General features: G+C 46.2%; 1 protein-coding gene across 1 annotated transcript in view; it reads right to left on the reverse strand.

The window, feature by feature from the left end:
- csmd2 (CUB and Sushi multiple domains 2) overlaps positions 1-25060 on the reverse strand; it is a 2254685-nt gene that overhangs the window by 248626 nt on the left and 1980999 nt on the right. Inside the window, exon 35 of the mRNA XM_038801178.1 lies at positions 22872-22996. Coding sequence (XP_038657106.1) covers positions 22872-22996 — 125 coding nt within the window. The remainder of the gene's footprint in view (positions 1-22871; positions 22997-25060) is intronic.

Genomic DNA, 25060 nt, shown 5'->3' on the forward strand with positions numbered 1-25060 from the left:
CTGCACTGGAATAGATTCCTGTCTAATACAAGCTGTAAGGATACAGAAAGAACTTCCCAGAGTTTTAAATTTCTGGTCCGTGTGTCACCTGTGAACATTCAATGAAATTCTCCATTCCATGCAAACCATTCAAATTCAGACCAACATCATACTTTAAGACTACAATTGTGTTTAAGATTTGATAATCTCCTTTAGATATTGTGTCCCACATCATTTATTGGGAGGCACAGTATTTAATTGTAGCAAAGTACCGAAACAGTTGACTAAATTATACAGTGCTTGTTTGGTCTATTGAGTTTGTCCGTCAGGCATTCCAGCTTACTGAACATATACCTAACTGTATATTCGATTCCCTTAACAAGTTCCATGTAATACCAACTAATGGTTTACATTATCACTTGGCAGATTATTTGGAATCAGGTTTTGGGTCAGCTACATATTCATTTTACCTGTGTGCTTAAGGAAGAACCAATCAGCCAACATTTAGGGTGTGATCTACCAGCTGCCTATCACCTGAATGGGTTCCAGATGGAATTAGAACACTTGAGGGGAGGGGGGGGGGTCTCCTAGGGGATTGGAGGCGCCCAGGTGGTTTCCCTTTAGTCAAGGTGGCACCCTGGCACTGCTGGTGTCATGTGGGCAATGCCAACCCAGCACCCTGGCAGTGCCACCTGGCTGCCAGCCTGGCAACTGATAAAGTGCTGCATTATTGGCTTTCCTGTAGGTTTAATAAATCCTTCATATGGCTTGTTTAAATGTGATTTGCAGAAAGCAGATCTATGCAATTTACATACAATTAACCTCCCAAATCATACACGTTTAAATAATAAATGACTAACTTGAACTGAGTGAAAAGAAATCATGTTCAATTATTAGCTCTGAGTTAATCGGACATCCTACTGAACAAAACATTATTACAGAACGGACATCAATCCTATTATTTACATCTCCACAAGTGAAGTTCATTATATAACGGACGCTACTTGTTTCCTGCTGTCCATACCTATCTTTTAACCATTATCTCTGCACTCTGCAATTTTTCTCTAAATTGTACTTTTGTTCATCTCTCCCCTACTTTTTGACTTTCTTTTCCTCCAGATGCATGTTTTTCTTCTAATTTGTCAGGCATCCAGATATCTTTTAATACATGGGACATATGTTAAGAGTGTAAAGAGGAACTCATCAACAGAAACCAAAATTGCTGTATTTTCCCCTAACGATCTCTCCACATCCATGACCCTATATTAGCCCCAACTTTAGTGGCTTAACATTCAGAGATAAGTGGGTGCCATCTAATGCTTTCCACGGGTGAGTTTGGAGATGGGGGGGGCAGTGAACGGGGAAGGAGGGTGTTGGGTAGGAACCCCATCATCTCCCCACCTCTGCCTGGGGTGGTAAGGCTCATGAACGGTCTTCTCATCTGAAAGCCAATGGCCTCATCCCATTGCTGGTGGTATTCAACTAGCAGCAACTGGGACAGTTGTCATACGGAGAGCTTTAAAAGCTGTGCTTGCTTGTGGGCTCCTCAGGGGGGTGAGGCGTCCACCTTATCAGGCATTCAATGCCTGATTGAGTGACCCAGCTTTGGAAAGAAGATAGCCCGCTGAGAGCCTGTGCCCTTTCTTCCAACCCCTGCCCCTCGCTTGCTAGCAAGTGAGCCCTTCCCTGCCTTCACTCACCTAATCCCCATCCCACCCTCATTCACCTAATCCCCTATTACACATGGCTCAAAGCCCAGCCTCTACCATGATAAAACCTTTCCAGATCTTGTAATCACAGCATGATCACATGCCATACCCAGTAAAGAGCTGGTCTCATTGTTACAGATGCAGTGTTTTTGTAGGGGTTGTTTGTCTCTCCGCAACACAATCCTGCCAGATTCTGGGCAAAGGAGATATGACCATTTGTACTCACATGCAAGTCTCAGAATGTCCTCAGAATTTTTGGATTGGATATTAACTTCAGAGTTGTCTGCAATGGTCCATCCATCTTGATGTCCTAGACATACAGCTACAATGTCATAGCAATGTCGGGTTAGTGGGTATGTATCTACAGAGGTAGACCTTTCTGCAGGAGTCAGCCACAACCTACTTCATAGCTGGGTGGACAACTGCACCTGTCCCTCAACACTCACCTATCTCTCCTCTGTGGCTCCACATAGCTGCTTGTGTTTAGCAGCAGCTACACACGAGTAATTCCATTGGTTCGTAGAAGAGGGTAGCATGCAAGCTGGTGCCCACTTGTGAAGGGGAACATCTATTACCATCCACACTTTTCAACTGCATAAAAAAAGCTGCCATGGCAAATATAGCAGAGGAAAGGTTATTCTCTTACTGTTACAGAAAGCATTGCAGCACAATGTGCAGAGAGGCAGTGGCAGTGTGTAGAGGCAGTGGCATAGTGGTGTTGCCACGAGACTTGTAATCGAGAGACCAATGTACTGCTCTGGGGGCCTAGGTTTGAATGCCACCATGGCAGTTTTACTGCATTCAATAAAAAAATCTGGAATTAAAAATTTAAAGAAGTCCATGAAACCAGTGTTAATCGTTGTAAAAGTTCATCTGTTTCACTCATGTCCTTATGATAGAAATGAAATCTGCCAGTCTTACCTGGTCTGGCCTACATGTAACTCTAGACCCACAGCACTGTGGTTGACTCTAAGTTCAATTCGGAATGGACAGTGAATGCTGGACCAGCCAGTGACATTCACATCCCCTGAATGGATTTTTAAAAAGACAGTTGTAAAGTTTGCTGGCACAGATAATCACATTTCCTGCTGGCAGTCCATCCTCACCCGTAGGTTTCCCGATGACATGGGGTAGTTTCAACGGGAATTCCTTTTAATAAGCAGGGGAAGAGCAAATCTCACCACCAAAGCTCGGCGCACCGCCAAGAAACACGGCGAGGGGAATCCCGTCCCATATCTTGACTTGCCCGTTCTTGTCAGACAATCAGAAACAGATGTGCATGACTGAGCGAGATCATCCACAAAATACAGTATATTGCGGGTGAGACTGTGGGATCAGCTAACCACTGCTCAGAAGCTCATGGATTGCTCACTTGTATGAAGGAAAAGGACAAAAGACTGCGTAAAGGAATCTCGCTGCTTGTGATTACTTGTAAGATTTGAATAAAAGTTCTGCTCAACAAACTGAAAAGCCACATAGCAGAATGTGTACTGCCAGAAAGTCAAAGTGGGTTCAGGAAAGGCAAGGGTAGCCTGTGACATGATCTTAGCCCTTCGAGAAATAAAAAGAGATCAGCCACAAACAATAAATGGGACTCCAAAGATGCCTTTTGATGACATGACGAAAGCCTTTGACACAGTAAACAGATTGGCTTTGTGGAAAGTCTCAGCCAAACCTAGATGTTTTGATAGAGCTATAAATCTGATCCAGCAATTTCTCAATGGAAATATGGCCTGAGTCGCTGACTGTCGTGAATACATTGACCTCTTTGACATAATAAGTGGTTTCTTTGATTTTTAAGATTTGTTTTGCTGCCATGCTTTCTGGGGCATTTGGTGGAAATGTTGATGGAATGTACATCCAATTCCCTTCAACTGGAGCTGACCAAAATCTCAACTAAGGCATTAGAGACAATGATATTGGAATTGCTGTGCCCTTGTGTCACACTGTGAGAATGGCCTTCAAAGGATCATGGACTGTTCTTCAAAAGTGGCTAATGACTATGAGCTAACCATCAGCTGAAGGAAAACTGAGATATTCCACTAACTAGCATCATATTCTGACTATAGCCCACCTACTATACTGATCAATGACTCAATCCTGAAGGCAATAAGATGACTCAGCTATTGGAATCACAGTCTTCAAAAAATGTCTGCATTGACAACAAGATGGAAGATAGAATTGCTTGAGCTACAGAGTTTTATTTGCTAATTGTGCAGTCTTTGTTTTAGATTCCCCTCAAATGACCATGCAGAATGAAAGGTTCCATAAGAACGGGGAGCAGGAGTAGGCCATCTGGCCCCTCACACTGCTCCTCAACTCAGTCCTAAATATGCTCCAAATCTGCTTCCAAATTCAATCTCGAGTCTGTGCTGATTACAGAGATCTCAGCTGTGTGACGCTAAAAGCACGAAGAAATAACCTTACTCTCGATTGGCTGGGATGGATGGATGGGTCACAGGGGAAGGGTGGGGTGATTTGTGGAGCAGCAACCAGACTTGTATCCTTGTTTGTAGTTGCATTCAGGGAGTCCAGCAACTCAGCCTTCAGCTCCGCAAAACAGCGCAGAAGAGAGGCTTGCTGCTCCTGCGCCCACTTCCACCAGTCCTCGGGTGTTCCGCCGGCCGCCATTTTGTCTTTCTTCCCCTACTTTTCTTGGGGAGCTGCTGAAGCTTTTTCCTTTGCCCCACTCCGGGTGAGCACCATAAATTATGGGGAATGCTCCTCTAGACACCTTCCCCCACTGGGATTCGTCGGGACAGCGTCGACTGCTGCTAGAATTCAGCTTTCATAAAGGCCCTCAGGTCAGCTTGAGACCTATAAGCTGGCCCTTCCCCCGCTTGCCTGCTTGCAGAGGCTTTTGTTTGCTGCTGCTTCCGCCCAATCTTGCACTGTTTCTGAGGGTCTGATAACCAAGAAACATATTATTCCTGGGGGAAAGTACTCCTCGAACCTTCACCTACGCCTTTTCATCGAAATTCCAACCCATGCCGCCCAAAAAAGAGCTATTTTCTGTAACCTTGGGCAGGAGCTGTCTCTGTGTGCACACTCACTCCATGCTGCACACCGGAAGTCCACCAGACTTGTATCCTGATGGCTACCCAATACCTTCTGCTGAAAAGAGGAGATGCTGGGAAAAGACAAGATCAGGAAAGCGTGATGGCTTGAAAGTTGAATATGCTGCCATTTCTCAGACATGATAATTTACCAGTTGGGCAAAGTACTGGAAAGTCATGAATACTGGTGGAATCCTGCCCAACAAGAGTTGCTGCCTTCAGGAAGGAAGAGAAAACGCCACTGGAATACTTTTCTTCACATCAAGGAATAACAAATCTGAGAATGCCTTTGAGAATAACTTCAGGGCATTACCAGAGTTGAATAAGCAAGCACCACTGAGCCAACACAGAAGCAGAATAAATTATGTTTTCATAAAAGGACAGTTAATTAGGCCATAATTCTAATTTACATCAACACACGTTATAAACAAAATAAGATTAAGCTATCATGCTGAGGTGACGTTTGGGCTAAATTTGATTTTTTTTCACATCGATTGTTTGGTAATTAATTGTTTTAAAGAACAATGACTAATTTAGTTGAAGTAACTGTGCTTGACCTCCTTTACAGGAATAAATATCTTGATTTCAAAAGCCTTCTGCGTGCATTGCTGCATTAAGAATTCAGCATGCTAAACTTCTGGAACAGATAATGAATCTGTAATTAATGTGCAAAGTTTATCAGGTGGGGCAGGGTCAATGATTATGAAAATTAGATTAGAATTGATCTCAATAATTGTGAACAAATTAATGCATTTTTTAAAACATGCCTTATCTTTTCATTCCCTTTCATGACTGTAACAGATAAATGTTAGTTTCCTGAGCAACCTGGCATTTATTTAACTTCAGTGATTCAGAGTGTAATGGTCTGTCAAGGAAGAGCTTCTGATGATCTGCTCTGAATGTTCATTAGGTATTCTCGAAGTGGCTCCATCCATTTCATCGATAGGGTCTATGAGCAGTACAGCAGCTTTATAAATCGCGCTCTGACATGCAGTTACTTCACATAAATACACATTGCTTATTTTTCTGCACTTTTACATTTCTGAAATCGTTATTCCAAGTTGCCTTGCATTACGTGAGTTACATTTTGAGGGTGTGAAGATATTGGGCGAGATCTACTGGCTGCATTATGCCCAAAAAGCAGCGCGGCATGGCCGGCAGATGGTGGGAGATCCCTCTTCTGGATTTACCTGGCTCACCACGCTTCTCAAGACCTAACGCGATCTCACAAGGTGACGCATTGTGAATCCTGCCTATTATGGGCAGGATCACTTTCTGGCAAATCTACATATGAGAGTGAGACACCTAGTCTCACTCTGAGATCCATTCCTGAAATCTAACCAAGGCGTGGGATCTAATTCCCTCGCCTTGGAGACCTCGGGTGAGCGCCTTCAGTGCTGTTCTCCACATATGGGGACCAGATGGAATGGCACTCGTGGGCGTCTCCCAGGGGATTGGAGCCCCGCAGGTGCTTTCTTGTCTTCAGTGATGCGCTGCTTTTGGGAGGTCTCCCGCCCTGAATGAATACCGACAGATAATGGCTGTTTAGGATGATATTAATCCATCTGAATGTCTCGATTCTACAGTGCAGGTCATCAAAGCACAATTTTAAGAGTTGCGAGGAGATATTGAGGAGATGGAGGTGCATTAGGAGGTTCTTATTGCAAAGAGAGACTGTCAATGGAGCATATTCAATCCAGTCTTCGAGATCGGGGATGGGATTGACCTCCCGACCCCTGGTCCTGTTCCTGATGTTGGTCGAGGGGGGTTGGAAATGACTGAGCCAGCCCTGCTGCAGCCTAGGTTGTGGGCCGCCTGGGTTCGGGTAAGACGACATGTTAAGCAATGAGATTTTGTGCTTTGTTCGTTGGAATCTGTGGAATATCCTGACGGTTACTCACCATTTCTGATCCTGCTTTATCCTTAATTCAACTTCTTTATGTGCCGGTGGAGAAGTCTTTATCCTGACAACAGCCTCTCACCTCAGTTGTTATACTGGACTTGGCTCCATGATAATTTTGTGCTGTCTGTTGCTGTTGTGAATATATTTGCTTGCAGAGAAGTGAATAATTTGGGTGTGATGTCCTGCACCGTTATCAGGTTATCCTGATTCAAGACGTTTATATCATGTTATCATAGTTTATCATAGAATTTACAGTGCAGAAGGAGGCCATTCGGCCCATCGAGTCTGCACCGGCTCCTGGAAAGAGCACCCTACCCTAGGTGAACACCTCCACCCTATCCCCATAACCCAGTAACCCCACCCAACACTAAGGGCAATTTTGGACACTAAGGGCAATTTATCATGGCCAGTCCACCTAACCTGCACATCTGTGGACTGCGGGAGGAAACCGGAGCACCCGGAGGAAACCCACGCACACACGGGGAGGATGTGCAGACTCCGCACAGACAGTGACCCAAGCCGGAATCGAACCTGGGACCCTGGAGCTGTGAAGCGATTGTGCTATCCACAATGCTACCGTGCTGCCCGTTATGCGGTATGTTGAGTTTGGGGTGTGTGCACAGACCCTTTATCCTGATGTATCCTTGGTGGGAGGATGAGCAGAGTCGGTGAGGGGTGAGGGGTGGAGGGGAGGAGGGGAGGGGTTAGTAGGATCAGTTCTGTCCTCCCTATGTTCGAGGAAGGTCCCCCCAGTGTGAATTAGTCTCTTATTTGAGTTTAACATCTTTCCTTTTTTCAGGCCCAGGCTGATGGTGTGTTATCCTGTTGAGGACTGAGAATTTCGGCAGGAGTCAGTCCTTTCTCCTGATGTGGGTCTCCCTCTTTGACTGCTGGGTGTGATGCTGGTCCTCAGGGCTCAGTTATCCTGATGTTTTATTTGATGATGGTGCTGGGTTAGGCCAGGCTTGGCTCTGGGGTCAGTGATCAGTATCGTGCTGCTCCTGTGATGGGTGTCTCCTTAATTTTCATCAATGGGAGGCCTTGGGTTGAGATTTGAGGTTTGGTGCCGCCCTGTCCCCCCCTCGGCATCCTGTAGTTACTTCATGACTGTCTGTTCTGGTCTGGGCTTTGGAGGAGAATGTAATTTGCGCTGGGTGTCAGTCGATTTGCCCTTTAGTTCTGGGGTTCTCGGGATATTGTTTTCTTCTTTCTGTCTTTTTGTAGCTATGGGTTTGATGCAAGTGTGTGGCGTTGCCTGTATCCTGTTCTGGTGCAGATGAGTCTTGTATCCGTGACGGGAAGATGTTGGGAATTTGATGTACCCGTGGGCCCTTGCAAAGAGCACAGCTGTGAGCTCCCTTATGCACTTGTGTGCTGCAGACTGGGAAAAGCCACAGAGGTCACCCATGCTGCCCTGAAACAAGCCACATGCTAGGAAGTTCAGAGTGGCAGTAACTTTCAGGCCAAGGATGAGGTCCACCAAGTCCCAGGACAGACGCAGTGTTCTCCGGCACTGGACCGCTGACATTTGGAGGTAGGAAGTTCTACATAGGAACACCAATGGCCGGTGGTGTCTCCTCCGAGGCTCTTCTCCCAGAAGATCAATTGGTCCCATCTCCCTCTCCTCTGCAGGGCACTGGTTAAAATGAGAGATGAAGAGTCCTGATACAGCTCTGACCCGATGTCCTCTCATGGTCTGGGACATTCACCCATGTGCTTCCCACTATGTGAGCATCTTTTCACTCCCTCTCTGTCACACAATAGCCACGTCCTCACAGTTGCCCCTTGCAACTATACCTGAATGAAAGCCTTCAGCCTTTGAGAGCTTCTGCGGTCTGTGTACCCCCACCATGAGTGAGGAGTGAGGCAGTTAAGTGCATTCAATGGACCTGCTTTTTAACTTCACAGGGAAACAAGATGCTGCCCTGCATCACCCCTTGACTGATGAGTGAATTCACCATAACGCCTTGTATTGGGGGTTACATTTGTATCACATCTGCAACTGGCCCCCTGGAGGGCGATGAAAACTTGAGCTCGCACCTCTGATATGTCATAGAACAGTACAGCACAGAACAGGCCCTTCGGCCCTCGATGTTGTGCCGAGCAATGATCACCCTACTCAAACCCACGTATCCACCCTATACCCATAACCCAACAACCCCCCCCACCTTAACCTTACTTTTTAGGACACTACGGGCAATTTAGCATGGCCAATCCACCTAACCCGCACATCTTTGGACTGTGGGAGGAAACCGGAGCACCCGGAGGAAACCCACGCACACACGGGGAGGACGTGCAGACTCCGCACAGACAGTGAACCAGCCAGGAACCGAACTTGGGACCCTGGAGCTGTGAAGCATTTATGCTAACTACCATACTACGGTGCTACCGAAATGTCCTTTCAAGGTGGGGTCACCAGGCTCAAAGTTTAATACAGCTGTTGTAAATCATGCCAGTGTGATGTCACGCTAGTGACTGATGAATATTCCATGTTGGGGTGGGGGGGGGGGGGGGGGGGGGGGGTGGAATCCCGGCGGTAGGGTTTGCCAGTGATATGCTACTGCATTGAAATAAGGTTCCTGACCTTCATGGTGGATTTCCCGTTATGTCACTGGCAAGGGGTTTGGAAAATCAGAAAACGCGATCTCGCCAGCAAGATTTGCATTTCCGGATTCTTGCCATATTTTCCACTTACATCGCCGTGCTTAGTGACGGCTAATGTGGGCTCAAAGGTCCCCTCGCTTTCTTTAAAAAGCTTAAAAAATTTAGTTAGGTGAACATTCAATAGTAAATTGGGAAGAATGAGACTTCTTTCTGTAATTGAGGACTGCTGCAAACTATAAATATCTACAGCCAAATCTTGTTATTGCAAACTCAATTCTTAACAGTAACTTGGGCTGAGTCTTGGACAGCAGCGAACTTTGGGCTGGATTCTTCCACCCTGCCAGCTGCAAGAATGCAGCAGGCGAGCTGCGGACAATGGAGAAGTCCATTGACCACGGGCGGGATTCTCCGTCGCATGGCAGATGTGGCTGGAGAATGCCGCATTTGTGGCAAGGCCATGTGATACAGCTGATCACAAAATGAAGTTTGTTGCAACAATAGGCCAATTTAGGCTCAAGTGTGCTGAGAATATTCAATGGAAATTGATGTGGTACTCATTACTTGGTGGACTCAACTTGTAGGAAAGTCAAAATTCTAGGAAGCAAACACATTGCTTTCCTACCTCCATCCATTTTATTTATCCTGTTAAAGTGGGTGTTGTATTGCATGCAACATGCTTGACAAGGCACTTCACAAACTTCAAAATCAGATGATGAGTTTAAATAAAACATATTTGGAATGTCCCATTAATAGGATTTACGTTGCTGAAGTTCTAGGATTTTTGACAGGGCAAGTCTGACGATGGTGGTGCATCAATGCACTTGGAATTAAATGATCCAAATACTCTCTCTGACAGTGATGACATGTCCTCAGTTGTACTATCCTGACTGTTTAATTATGTTAAATCAGTCCCACTTTTGTGTCTAGACTCATTTTACCACTCTGTAAGGTCACAATATGGCATGACTGGTACTCTCTCAGCTATTAATGAAATTATATCAAAAAGCTAAAACCTGCAGCAAAACGGACACTCATATTGCTCATCTCGATGCATGAGATAACTAATCGAGTAAAGGGCATTAAAATTTACACACAATTCCTTCTAGGCCCGACTATAATGTCAGAAATTAAATAGGTAATACATGAAATTCTCCACATCATTGGTAGCTTTATGACCTTCATGATTTCAGATGATGCCACTGTAATCATTCAGCAATTGACTTTGATTCTAACAAAAGTACAGCCAAAGGCAATTTTTAATTTCAAATCTCATCCAGAAAGATGTATTTATTTTCCAATGTGTTATACCCAGTTCAGAACAACTGAAGGAGATGGCTGACCTGCAGCACTCAGTATCAGTGTTGCTATTTGAAACTCACACAAGATATTGGGCCATAACTACACCGGAGTGGAATCCACGGCGGATTGCCACACTGTACTCACTTGCTTGCACTTAAATACTTAAGCGTCTGTCTCACCTGACCGTCCTGACTCAGGCTTGGTGAGATTAAAGCAGCATTTCCTCGGATGCAGTGGCAAAAGAAGCAGAGTGGACATCTGGTGGTGGTGGTGGTGGGGGGGTTCAGGGGTGTGGGGTTGGGTCAGGGAAGATGGGGGTTGTTACGTTTGGGGTGGGGAGGGAGCTGCTCAGGTTTGTGACCAGTCAAGTGGCGGGGGGGGAGGGGGGGGGGGGGGGGTGCAGGTCGAGGAAGGGATGGGGAATCACGTACAGGTGGGGGATGTGAGGTGGGAATACCATGGTAGGAGTGGGGAATACCATGGTGGGGGTGGGGTGATTAGGTTGGGGGGACATGGGTGAACATAGAACATAGAACAGTACAGCACAGAACAGGTCCTTCGGCCCTCGATGTTGTGCAAAGCATTGTCCAAAACCAAGATCAAGCTATCCCACTCCCTGTCATTCTGGTGTGCTCCATGTGCCGATCCAATAACCGCTTGAAAGTTCCTAAAGTGTCCGACTTCACTATCACAGCAGGCAGTCCATTCCACACCCTAACCACTCTCTGAGTAAAGAACTTACCTCAGACATCCCTCCTATATCTCCCACCCTGAACCTTATAGTTATGCCCCTTGTAACAGCTACAACCACCCGAGGAAATAGTCTCTGAACGTCCACTCTATCTATCCTCCTCATCATCTTATAAACCTCTATTAAGTCGCCTCTCATCCTCCTCAGCTCCAAGGAGAAAAGACCTAGCTCCCTCAACCTTTCCTCATAAGACCTGTCCTGCAAATCAGGCAGCATCCTGGTAAATTTCCTTTGCACCCTTTCCAATGCTTCCACATCCTTCCTTTAATAAGGTGACCAGAACTGCACACATACTCCAAATGTGGTCTCACCTGGGCCATGTCTCTTAGCACCAGAACCCTACGGCTCTAAAACTCAAGTCCCCTGTTAATAAACGCTAACACACTATAAGCCTTTTTCACGGCTCTATCCACTTGTGTGGCAACCTTCAGAGATATGTGGACATAAACCCCAAGATCTCTCTGTTCCTCCACATTCCTCAGAACCCTGCCGTTGACCCTGTAATCTGCACTCAAATTTTTTGTACCAAAATGAATCACCTCGTACTTATCAGGGTTAAACTCAATCTGCCATTTTTCGACCCAGCTCAGCATCCTATCAATGTCTCTCTGCAGCCGACAACAGCCTTCCACCTCATCCACTACTCCACCAATCTTGGTGTCATCAGTAAATTTACTGACCCACCCTTCAGCCCCCTCCTCCAAGTCTTTTATAAAAATCGCAAAAAGTAGAGGACCCAGCACTGATCCCTGTGGTACACCGCTGGTAACTGGTCTCCAGTCTGAAAATTTTCCATCCACCACCACCCTCTGTCTTCTATGTGATAGCCAGTTACATCAAATTGGCCAAATTTCCCTCTATCCCACACCTTCTTACTTTCTTCATGAGCCGGCCATGGGGAACTTTATCAAAAGCCTTACAAAAATCCATGGGCGTGATTCTCCGCACCCGGGAGAAATCGTGAGGCTGGCGTCAAAAACGGGCGGGTTTGACGCCAGCCTCCGCCCCCCCCGACCGGGAACCGATTCTGGTCCCCGGTCGGGGCTAGCATCCCGCGGCCGTGAACTCCGGCATTGCATGCTTAACGAATTTCGTTAAGCCCGCTAGCCAGAGTTAGCCATGGCTGACGCGTCAGATGACGTCAGCCGCGCATGCGCGGATTGGACAACTCCAACCCGCGTATGATGTCATCACGCATTTGCGTGAAACCCGCGCATGCGCGGGCCGGTATGCCCCTCAGCCGCCCCGCGAATGGATACAGCGGGGCGGCGGAAGGATAAAGAGTGCGCGGGGTAAGTGCCCGCTGCCCGCTATCGGTGCCCACCGATCGCGGGCCCATGGCACCCTTGGCACGGCCGTGGTACTGCCATGCCAATCGGTGCCATGGTTCCCCAGATCGAGACTTTACGGCCGTTTTTACGAACGGTCAGACCAGGTGTGATTGACGTTCATAAAAACGGTCGTAAAGGCCTTGGAAATCGGCCCATCGGCCAGCTGAGAATCGCTGCTCGCCATAAAAAAACGGCGGGCAGCGATTCGTGTCGGGAGGCGGGCGTGGGGGGGGGGGGGAGAATAGCGGGAGGGCGTCGGACCAGCGTGGCCGTAAAAATTTACGCCGCCCACTATTCTCCGCACCGTCGTGAGTGCGGAGAATTCCGCCCCATGTATATGACATCAACTGCTCTACCTTCATCTACACACTTAGTTACCTCCTGAAAGAATTCAATCAAATTTGTGAGGCAAGATTTACCCTTCATGAATCCGTGTTGACTATCCTGGACTAAGTTGCATCTTTCCAAATGGTCATAAATCCTATCCTTCAGGACCATCTCCAATAACTTACCGACCACCAAAGTAAGACTAACCGGCCGATAATTACCAGGGTCATTCCTATTCCCTTTCTTAAACAGAGGAACAACATTCGCCACTCTCCAGTCCTCTGGCACTGGCCCCGTGGACAGTGAGGACCCAAAGATCAAAGCCAAAGGCACTGCAATCTCATCCCTTGTCTCCCAAAGAATCCTTGGATATATCCCATCTGGCCCAGGGGACTTGTCGACCCTCAGGTTTTTTTAAATTGCTAATACATCCTTCCTCAGAACATCTACCTCCTCCAGCCTAACCACCTGTATCACACTCTCATCCTCAAAAATATGTCCCCTCTCCTTGGTGAACACTGAAGAAAAGTATTCATTCAACGCCTCTGCTATTTCTTCTGACTCCATGCACAACTTCCCACTACTGTCCTTGACCGGCCCTACCGTCACCCTGGTCACTTTTTTATTTCTCACATAAGAGTAAAAAGCCTTGGGGTGGGGGGTGGGGAGCATCCACTGGAGGTTTGTGAGGGTGGTCCCCTGGTCTTTGGGTCTTCAGAGTTGTGGCTGGTGACCCGTGCGGGGCTCGGTCTGTGTCTTTAAAATAGTTAATGCTTTAGTTAGAGGTTTTCTTATTTTTTCTCACTCTTTCAGAGTAACTGTTGGTGTAAAACTGGCAGAACCATCCCAAGTTAGTGATTTGAATCGCTTAGTCAGTTGGCTCCCAATTACTTCAGCTCTGAATTGAGATTGAAGTTGGGATATCCTTGATCATTATCTTCATACACACGCTGGGTAATCTCACTGTGGCACTGGAGAGAAGGTGAACAGCTGACATTTTGCTTTCAAGAATATTCCAATATTTGGAACCACATCAGGTTGTGATGGGCAAAGAAATGATTCATACCTAAGTCAACCGACATCCTAGCAGATCAGAACAGTATAACCGTGAAGCTCATTAATCAAAAGGTGATTGAAGGCAAGGCTTCCTTTCAAAAAAATAGATCATAAGCCTCTCTCGTTCACAAATCTGAACAATGTGTATTAATTTCTAATGCAAATCACGGAAGAATTTATTTTCAAAGCTTCAATTTTGTGCATTATATTTTTTCTCAAAATCAAATTACTTTTACACTCTCATAAATTGCAGAAATATTAAGTAATGGCTATGTCTCAATATTTACCTGGGAAACTAATGTGGTGGGTCTGCCATTGCAAAAAGGGATGAAAAGATATATAAAGATAGTTAAGACAAGAAAGGAGAAGAATTGGTGCATTAATAAAACCCCATGGTCCGGCTGGATTGCATCCATATGACATTGGGAAATAAATAGCAAAGACACCATTATATGTGTACAGAATTTCATTGGAAAAGGGAATAGTGTCAAAGGGCTGGTGAGCAGTAAATGGTACACCTATGCACAAAAGGGGAGGTAGAACAATCCTGGGGAATTACAAAACAATTAGCTTCACATTCGTGGTAGGAAAGATAATGGAATACTTTCTCAATCTCATCTGAACCGGAGGGGCACCAATATCCTGGGTGGGAGATTTGTTAGTGCTCTTTGCGGGGGTTTAAACTAATTCAGCAGGGGCATGGGAACCTGGATTGTAGTTTTGGGGTACGGGAGATTGAGAGTATAGAGGTCAGGAGCACGGATTTGACTTCGCAGGAGGGTGCCAGTGTTCAGGTAGGTGGTTTGAAGTGTGTCTACTTCAATGCCAGGAGTATACGAAATAAGGTAGGGGAACTGGCAGCATGGGTTGGTACCTGGGACTTCGACGTTGTGGCCATTTCAGAGACATGGATAGAGCAGGGACAGGAATGGTTGTTGCAGGTTCCGGGGTTTAGGTGTTTTAGTAAGCTCAGAGAAGGGGGAAAAAGAGGGGGAGGTGTGGCGCTGCTAGTCAAGGACAGTATTACGGTGGCGGAAAGGATGCTAGATGGGGACTCTTCTTCTGAGGTAGTATGGGCTGAGGTTAGAAACAGGAAAGGAGAGGTCACCCTGTTGGGAGTTTTCTATAGGCCACCTAATAGTTCTAGGGATGTAGAGGAAAGGATGGCGAAGATGATTCTGGAAAAGAGCGAAAGTAACAGGGTAGTTGTTATGGGAGACTTTAACTTTCCAAATATTGACTGGAAAAGATATAGTTCGAGTACATTAGATGGGTCGTTCTTTGTACAATGTGTGCAGGAGGGTTTCCTGACACAATATGTTGACAGGCCAACAAGAGGCGAGGCCACATTGGATTTGGTTTTGGGTAATGAACCAGGCCAGGTGTTAGATCTGGAGGTAGGTGAGCACTTTGGAAACAGTGACCACAATTCGGTGACCTTTACGTTAGTGATGGAAAGGGATAAGTATACCCCGCAGGGGCATAGCTGGGGGAAGGGCAATTATGATGCCATTAGACATGACTTAGGATGTGTTGGTTGGAGAAGTAGGCTGCAAGGGTTGGGCACACTGGATATGTGGAGCTTGTTCAAGGAACAGCTATTGCATGTTCTTGATAAGTACGTACCAGTCAGGCAGGGAGGAAGGGGTCGAGCGAGGGAACCGTGGTTTACCAAAGAAGTGGAATCTCTTGTTAAGAGGAAGAAGGAGGCCTATGTGAAGATGAGGCATGAAGTTTCAGTTGGGGCGCTTGATAGTTACAAGGAAGCGAGGAAGGATCTAAAGAGAGAGCTGAGACGAGCAAGGAGGGGACATGAGAAGTATTTGGCAGGTAGGATCAAGGAAAACCCAAAAGCTTTCTATAGGTATGTCAGGAATAAAAGAATGACTAGGGTAAGAGTAGGGCCAGTCAAGGACAGTGGTGGGAAGTTGTGTGTGGAGGCTGAGGAGATAAGCGAGATACTAAATGAATACTTTTCGTCAGTATTCACTCAAGAAAAAGATAATATTGTGGAGGAGAATGCTGAGACCCAGGCTATTAGAATAGATGGCATTGAGGTGCGTAGGGAAGAAGTGTTGGCAATTCTGGACAAGGTGAAAATAGATAAGTCCCCGGGGCCGGATGGGATTTATCCTAGGATTCTCTGGGAAGCCAGGGAAGAGATTGCTGAGCCTTTGGCTTTGATTTTTATGTCATCATTGGCTACAGGAATAGTGCCAGAGGACTGGAGGATAGCAAATGTGGTCCCTTTGTTCAAGAAGGGGAGTAGAGATAACCCCGGTAACTATAGGCCGGTGAGCCTAACGTCTGTGGTGGGTAAGGTCTTGGAGAGGATTATAAAAGATACGATTTATAATCATCTAGATAGGAATAATATGATTAGGGATAGTCAGCATGGTTTTGTGAAGGGTAGGTCATGCCTCACAAACCTTATCGAGTTCTTTGAGAAGGTGACTGAACAGGTAGACGAGGGTAGAGCAGTTGATGTGGTGTATATGGATTTCAGTAAAGCGTTTGATAAGGTTCCCCACGGTCGGCTATTGCAGAAAATACGGAGGCTGGGGATTGAGGGTGATTTAGAGATGTGGATCAGAAATTGGCTAGTTGAAAGAAGACAGAGAGTGGTAGTTGATGGGAAATGTTCAGAATGGAGTTCAGTTACGAGTGGCGTACCACAAGGATCTGTTCTGGGGCCGTTGCTGTTTGTCATTTTATAAATGACCTAGAGGAGGGCGCAGAAGGATGGGTGAGTAAATTTGCAGACGACACTAAAGTCGGTGGAGTTGTAGACAGTGCGGAAGGATGTTGCAGGTTACAGAGGGACATAGATAAGCTGCAGAGCTGGGCTGAGAGGTGGCAAATGGAGTTTAATGTGGAGAAGTGTGAGGTGATTCACTTTGGAAAGAATAACAGGAATGCGGAATATTTGGCTAATGGTAAAATTCTGGGTAGTGTGGATGAGCAGAGGGATCTCGGTGTCCATGTACATAGATCCCTGAAAGTTGCCACCCAGGTTGATAGGGTTGTGAAGAAGGCCTATGGTGTGTTGGCCTTTATTGGTAGAGGGATTGAGTTCCGGAGCCATGAGGTCATGTTGCAGTTGTACAAAACTCTAGTACGGCCGCATTTGGAGTATTGCGTACAGTTCTGGTCGCCTCATTATAGGAAGGACGTGGAAGCTTTGGAACGGGTACAGAGGAGATTTACCAGGATGTTGCCTGGTATGGAGGGAAAATCTTATGAGGAAAGGCTGATGGACTTGAGGTTGTTTTCGTTAGAGAGAAGAAGGTTAAGAGGTGACTTAATAGAGGCATACAAAATGATCAGAGGGTTAGATAGGGTGGACAGCGAGAGCCTTCTCCCGCGGATGGAGGTGGCTGGCACGAGGGGACATAGCCTTAAATTGAGGGGTAATAGATATAGGACAGAGGTCAGAGGTGGGTTTTTTACGCAAAGAGTGGTGAGGCCGTGGAATGCCCTACCTGCAACAGTAGTGAACTCGCCAACATTGAGGGCATTTAAAAATTTGTTGGATAAACATATGGATGATAAGGGCATAGTGTAGGTTAGATGGCCTTTAGTTTTTTTTCCATGTCGGTGCAACATCGAGGGCCGAAGGGCCTGTACTGCACTGTATCGTTCTATGTTCTATGCTCTGCGCAGTTGAAAAACATCCAGAAACTCAAAAAGAAGAGCTAGTTAGCATAGATGTGAAATGGGAAGACCATGCTTGACCGACCCAACTAAACTCTTTGAAGAAGTAACAGAAGAGGTAGACAAGGGTAATAAAGTAGGCATAATATATTTGGATTTTCAAAAGGTTTTTGAGAAGGTACAACGTAGACGTTTCATGACTAAGATCAGAATTGTGGATTCAGGGGGCAAGAGGCAGAATGGAAAGCAGGTTGGGTACAAAGCAGATAAGAGTGACAAGGGGTGAGTTAAGATTATTACTTTGATTGGAAAATGGTCTGAAGTAATATACTTCAAGAATTGGAACTGAGACCCACTGCTATTCACAATTTATATAAGCAATTTTGATTCAGGAATTATAAGTGCAATTTCAAAATGTGCAAATGTCAACAAGTTAGAGGCTCCAGTTGAAAACTGTAACAAGAGAGAGGCAGGGCCTCCTGCAGGATGGGCATATAATTGACTTGTATGTATGAGATGGTACATTTTTGAACAACAAATAAGGACACATATGCCTTGGACAATAAATGACTAATTGGGGTAGAGAAACAGAAGAAACAGAATAAGGAGAATCAGTGGACGTGATTTATTTAGATTTCCAGAAGGCCTTTGACAAGGTGCCGCATAGGAGACTGTTAAACAAGTTAAGAGCCCATGGTGTTAAGGGTAAGATCCAGGCATGGATAGATGATTGGCTGACTGGCAAAAGGCAGAGAGTGGGGACAAAGGAGTATTTTTCAAGATGGCAGCCGGGGACTAGTGGTGTGCCTCAGGGGTCTGTGCTGGGACCACAACTTTTTACAACATACATCAATGATCTGGAAAAAGGAACTGAAGGCACTGTTGCTAAGTTTGCAGATGATACAAAGATCTATAGAGGGACAGATACTATTGAGGAAGCAAGGGGACAGCAGAAAGGATTTGGACAAGCTAGGAGAGTGGGCAATGAAGTGGCAAATGAAATACAATGTAGAAAAGTGTGAGGTTATGAACTTTGAAAGCAGGAATTTAGGCATAGACTATTCTCTAAATCGGGAAATGCTTAGGAAATGAGAAACACAAAGGGACTTGGGTGTCCTTGTTCACGATTCTCTTAAGGTTAACGTGCAGGTTCTGTCGGCAGTTAAGAATGCAAATGCAATGATAGCATTCATGTCAAGAGGGCTAGAATACAAGACCAAGGATGTACTTCTGAGGCTATATAAGGCTCTGGCCAGACCCCATTTGGAGTATTGCGAGCAGTTTTGGGTCCTGTATCTAAGGAAGGACATGCTGGCCTTGGAAAGGGTCCAGAGGAGGTTCACAAGAATGATCCCTGGAATGAAGAGCTTGTCGTATGAGGAACGTTTGAGGACTCTGGGTCTGTACTCATTGGAGTTTACAAGGATGAGAGGGGATCTTATTGAAACTTACAAGATACTGCAAGGCCTGGATAGAGTGGACGCAGAGAGGCTGTTTCCACTTATAGGAAAAACTAGAACCGGAGGACACCATCTCAGATTAAAGGGACGATCCTTTAAAACAGAGATGAGAAGGAATTTCTTCAGCCAGAGGGTGGTGAATCTGCGGACCTCTTTGCCGCAGAAGGCTGTGGAGGCCAAATCACTGAGTGTCTTTAAGACAGAGATAGATAGGTTATTGATTAATAAGGGGATCAGGGGTTATGGGGAGAAGGCAGGAGAATGGGAATGAGAAAATATCAGCGATGATTGAATGGCGGAACAGACTCGATGGGCCGAGTGGCCTAATGCTGCTCCTATGTTTTATGGACTTATGGTCTTAATCAGGGGTACAGATACATAAATCGCTAAAACGAATGACTCAGATTAACAAAGCCATTAAAAGAGTAAACAAAACACTGTGGTTCATTTTTAGAAGGATAGGATTGAAGAGCAGAGAATTTATATTAAATTTGTATGGAATCTTCAGAATGCCACACTTTTTGAGTATGATCAATAATTCTGGACTTCATATTGTGTAAAGGCACTGGAGCAGGTGCAAAAAAAGTCCTGCAATGATAACAGAGCTGAGAGGTTATAAATAATAGGAAAGATTGAACAGGATGGGATTCTACTCTCCAGAAAAGTGAAGACTGAACAATGACATGATAGAAATGTTTATTGACAAGGTATACATCGAGAAGTTATTTCCATTTGTGGGTGAAGTCAAAAGAAGGGACCATAAATATAATACAAAAGCAAAGTACTGTGGATGCTGGAAATCTGAGGCAGGAAATACTGGAAATAGAAAGCAGCACAGCGGCATAGTGTTTAGCACTGTGGCTTCACAGCACCAGGGTCTCAGGTTCGATTCCCGGCCGGGTCACTGTCTGTGCGGAGTCTGCATGTTCTCCCTGTGTCTGCGTGCTTTTCGTCCAGGTACTCTGGTTCCTCCCACAAGTCCCAAAAGGCATGCTGTTCGGCAATTTGGACATTCTGAATTCTCCCTTGGTGTACCCGAACTGGCGCTGGAATGTGGCGACTAGGGGCTTTCACGGTAACTTCATTGCAATGTAAGCCTACTTCTAACAATAAAGGTTATTATTATTTTATTTATCTATGCTTACATCACAGAAGGAGGTCATTTGGCCCATCATGTCCACATCGGTCAACAAAGATCTGATGGCACTAATTCTATTTCCCAGCAATTGGCCCAAATCCCTGGAGGTTATGGCAGTGCACGTGAACAGCTAAATATTTCTTAAATGTTGAGAGGTTTTGATTCAACTGCCCGATTCCAGACTCCTCCCACCCTCTTGGTGAAACAGCTTCTCCTCAACTCCCCTCATCCTTATACCTCTCACCTTAACTCTATGTCCCTGGTTAAAGACCCCCCTACTAATGGTAAAATTTCCTTGCAATTCACTCTATCTACACCTCTATCAGGTCCCCTCTCAACATTTGAAACAAAGTTAATGGCCATACATCTGGGCTCCTCCGTGCAGCTTGAGTGGGACACCAAAGATGCACTGAAGAACCCTCTCGGAAATTCACATGTGAGGTTTACACGGCAATTGCCCAGAAGAGTAAACTTCCTCTCGACGACCCATTCTTCAATTCAATGGAGCTAGCCTGTGAACACTGGGCTTCGAGGATAGCTGCGCAGTCTGGATCTTGCCCGGCCCGAGTCGGGAGTCAGGTGGTCAGCCTCAACAGACATAAAATCCTCAAAGGTAACTGGACTCTGTGTGGCAACCCAACACTGATTAGCACTCAGAGAAAGTTACTGCCCGATATCTTAAATTTCATGGTGTGAACAGAAAATGAGCTTGATAAAGTTATTGACACTCTGTAAAAAGAGATGAGAAGGAGGTGAACAAAGCTGAAACACTGAATATACCATGGGCTGCATTCCTGATTTTGAGGCTATGCCCAGAACATGCGTCTAGTCTTACAATGAAAAGGTCTGCGCCACTCCTGCACCGATGCTCCGCCCTGTGGGGGGCTAGCAGCCACACTACGCAAAACCCCCGGCGTTCCTGACGGAAACGGCCAGAGAAATGCTGGGTCCGTGGCTGCGCATGCACACGGCGGAGACCTTCACAACGTACAACAAGGCGCCGGCCACACACAGACCTGGCCTGCCAGATAGTACCCCCCCCTGTAACCCCCTCGACACCCCTGGACCACCCCCACCAGTCCCCCCCATCCCTCGCCGTAGCCCTTAGCCCTCCCGGAGAATGGAACAGCTCCCTCCCCCCCAACCTACCCCCCCCCCCCCGCCCGACTGTGGTAGCGCTGGACACAGTCCACAGCCGCCACACGAGGTTGACGAAAACCCAGACCACAAGTGATCCACGACATCAGGAAGTCGGCCCATCGGGGGCGGAGTGTGCGCGTACTCACTGATGACACCCCTTTGGAGGGGGTGGAGCATCCGAAAACAGGCACCATCCCCCCCCCAACCCCGGTTTCGCCGTCAAAAGGGATTTTCTGCCCGATCAACAAATGCGATTTTGGCATGGGCAAGCGGAGAATTCCGTCCCACATATCCAAAAAAATTGCAGCCAAAATTAGGACTCTTTTTTCAGCAATAAATGCTGGTATTGATTCGGGTATTTCCGATTATACCTCCTCCACATCCAAATCTTCTTTCTTTACTTGTCCCATGATAATTCTCTTTTGGCTTGCATCATCATTTAGTCACTCTTTCCTCCTCTCAAAACAGACCTTCCCATTTATTCTCCACTTCTTTTATATGCCTCTATACCAGTTGCATTTTTTCTGGTTTTGATTTTTTAAACACCCATCAACCCTAAAATGTTAACTTTGTTTCACTCTCCACGCATGCTGCCTGACCTGATTAGTATTTTCAGCATTTCTTGCCAATAAGCAACAAATATAAAATAGTCATGATGTGTTAAGTGAGTTAGTTCAACGTTGACTGCAACTGGATGCAGTGAAACTAGAAACAGGCTTCCGACACAGGAGATGGTCCAACACTGTTATATTGAACTTGCTGATTGCTGTACATGATCTGCTGTGGGGTGACACTCCATTAATCTAACTGATAACCTCCTACTGGCTTGACCAGACTAGCTCTCTGCCACATGGAGATGATGCTCACTGGCTTGTGCACTCTAACTATCTCAGTATCCTGTGTCCTGTGAGACAGGGAGAGTCTTAATGCCCTGTGGGCTTTATAGTTGTGGTGTCCTGTCTGGTGATTGGTTGTTCTGTGTCATGTGTCTTCATTGGTTATCCTGTGTGTCAATCACCGCCTGTCTGCATCTCATTATATACATGAGTGGATATGATGACAGTCACCAATATGGAATTCAGGAGAAGCATCTTTACCCAGAGAATATTTAGAATATAGAACTTACCACCACAGGCAGTATTTGAAGCAAATTTTAAAAAAGGCACATTCGGGGGAAACCTAAATATGTACATGAGCGAGAAAGGGATGGAAGGATATGTTGATGGGGTTTAGGTGTTAAAAGGAAAGTTTGCATAGTGGCTATCTCAGGCCTTGTTGTGGTAGGCAGAATGGCCTGTTTCTGCACTGTAGGTACCTGGTAATATTTTGCAAACATAAAATGGGAGTAGTTCAGTGCAGGACTTGGACTTTGGTGGCTTCTCCATTTTGAAAGAGTGGGCAGATTCTTGATGACACATTTGAAATCAATTGTCATTTGCCTTTTGTACAATATTAATAAGATACCTGTATGCCAGCTCCTTCAGGGACTGTAATTTTCCATAAGCAGTTCAGGCTGTTCTGGTAAGGATCAGGAAAGCCCGGTGATAGAATTGTTCCCTTTCTTTCGGTGAGATTTCCTCCACAAGGAACTGAAAAGAAAATGATGAACTGACTTCATTAAGACAGAATGTGAAGAGGTGTGTGAATCTTGCAGTAAGAGAATTAATATCCTAATATGCAGCTGTGCTCTCCACAATTTATCATAAATCCTTGGACAAGCAGATATTGCTGTAAACTCTTTATAGCTCATAGAATCAGAGGTCCAAAATGTAGCCTATAATAAAATACTGTTTGAACAAACGAAGAAACAAATAATAAAAGTCAATATTTATCTTTTGTTTTTTTTTAATAAACATTTTATTGAGGTATTTTTTGGCATTGTAACAACAACAAAATAAACAATATACATGAAACTATAAACATAGTGCAAAAGCCGTCTCCCTTCCTTACAGGTCCCACCTTTATTAACCCTCTACTCCAAGCTAAACTAACACCCCACCCCTCTTCTGCTGACGATTAATTTTCCGCGAAGAAGTCGACGAACGGTTGCCACCTCCGGGAGAACCCTAACAGTGACCCTCTCAAGGCAAACTTGATTTTCTCCAAACAGAGAAAGCTAGCCATGTCCGATAGCCTGGTCTCTGACTTCGGGGGCTTTGAGTCCCTCCAAGCTAATAGTATCCGCCTCCGGGCTACCAGAGAAGCAAAGGCCAGAACGTCTGCTTCTTTCTCCTCCTGGATTCCTGGGTCTTCCAACACCCCGAAAATCGTCACCTCTGGACTCAGCGCCACTCTTGTTTTTAACACCGTGGACATGACATCTGCAAACCCCTGCCAGAATCCCCTCAGCTTTGGGCATGTCCAGAACATGTGGACATGGTTCGCTGGTCTTCCCGCACATTTTGCACACCTCTCTTCCACCCCAAAGAATCTGCTCATCCGGGCCACTGTCATGTTATCCCGATGAACGACCTTGAATTGTATCAGGCTGAGCCTGGCACATGTTTTGGATGCGTTGACTCTACTCAACGCATCCGCCCATCGACCATCCTCTATCTCTCCTCCCAGCTCCTCTTCCCACTTGTGCTTCAGCTCCTCGGTCTGCGTCTCCTCTGACCCCATAAGTTCCTTGTAAATGTCCGAGACGCTCCCTTCTCCTACCCACCCTCTGGAAACTACCCTGTCCTGAATCCCCCTTAGTGATAGGAGCGGGAAGGTTGACACCTGTTTATGTAGGCAGTCTCACACCTGCAGATACCTGAATTTGTTTCCACTCGCTAACCCAAACTTCTCCTCCAGCGCCCTCATACTCGGAAAGCTCCCCTCTATAAACATGTCCCCCATCTTCTCAATCCCTGCTCTCCGCCATATCCGGAACCCCCCTTCCATACTTCCCGGGGCAAACCGGTGAATATTACAGGTTGGGGACCAGACCGATACTCCCTCTGCTCCCACATGTCTCTTCCATTGCCCCCAGACTCTCAGGGCTGCCACCACCACGGGGCTGGTGGAGTACCATGCTGACGGGAACGGCAGAGGCGTAGCTACCAATGCCCCCAGACTGGTGCCCTTGCATGAAACCGCTTCCATACACTCCCATGCCGACCCTTCCCCCACCACCTACTTCCTGATCATGGCTATATGCCGCTCAGTAATAGTTACTAAAATTTGGCAGCGCAGCCCGCCCTCTCCCCGACTCCGCTCCAGTATTACCTTCCTTACTCGCAGGGTCTTCCCCACCCAAACTAAGCCAGTGATCACTTTGTTGACCCGTTTAAAAAAGGACCGCGGAATAAAGATGAGGAGGCACTGAAATACAAACAGAAATCTCGGGAGGGCCGTCACCTTCACCGTCTGCACCCTCCCAGCCAGTGACAACGGGAGAGTGTCCCACCTCCGAAAATCGTCCTTCATTTGGTCCATTCGTCAGCCCAGATTTAATTTATGCAGCCGGTCCCATTCCCGCGCCACTTGAATGCCTAGGTACCTAAAGTCTCCCCCTACTAATCTAAACGGCAGCTCTCCCAATCGCCTCTCCTGTCCTCTCACCTGGAACGCAAACATCTCACTTATTCCCATATTTAGCTTATACCCCGAAAACCGGCCAAATTCCCCAAGAATCCTCATGATTTCTTCCATCCCCTCTGTTGGGT

Source organism: Scyliorhinus canicula, chromosome 1 (genome assembly GCF_902713615.1).
Source record: "Scyliorhinus canicula chromosome 1, sScyCan1.1, whole genome shotgun sequence".
In the NCBI taxonomy this organism is placed as follows: domain Eukaryota; kingdom Metazoa; phylum Chordata; class Chondrichthyes; order Carcharhiniformes; family Scyliorhinidae; genus Scyliorhinus; species Scyliorhinus canicula.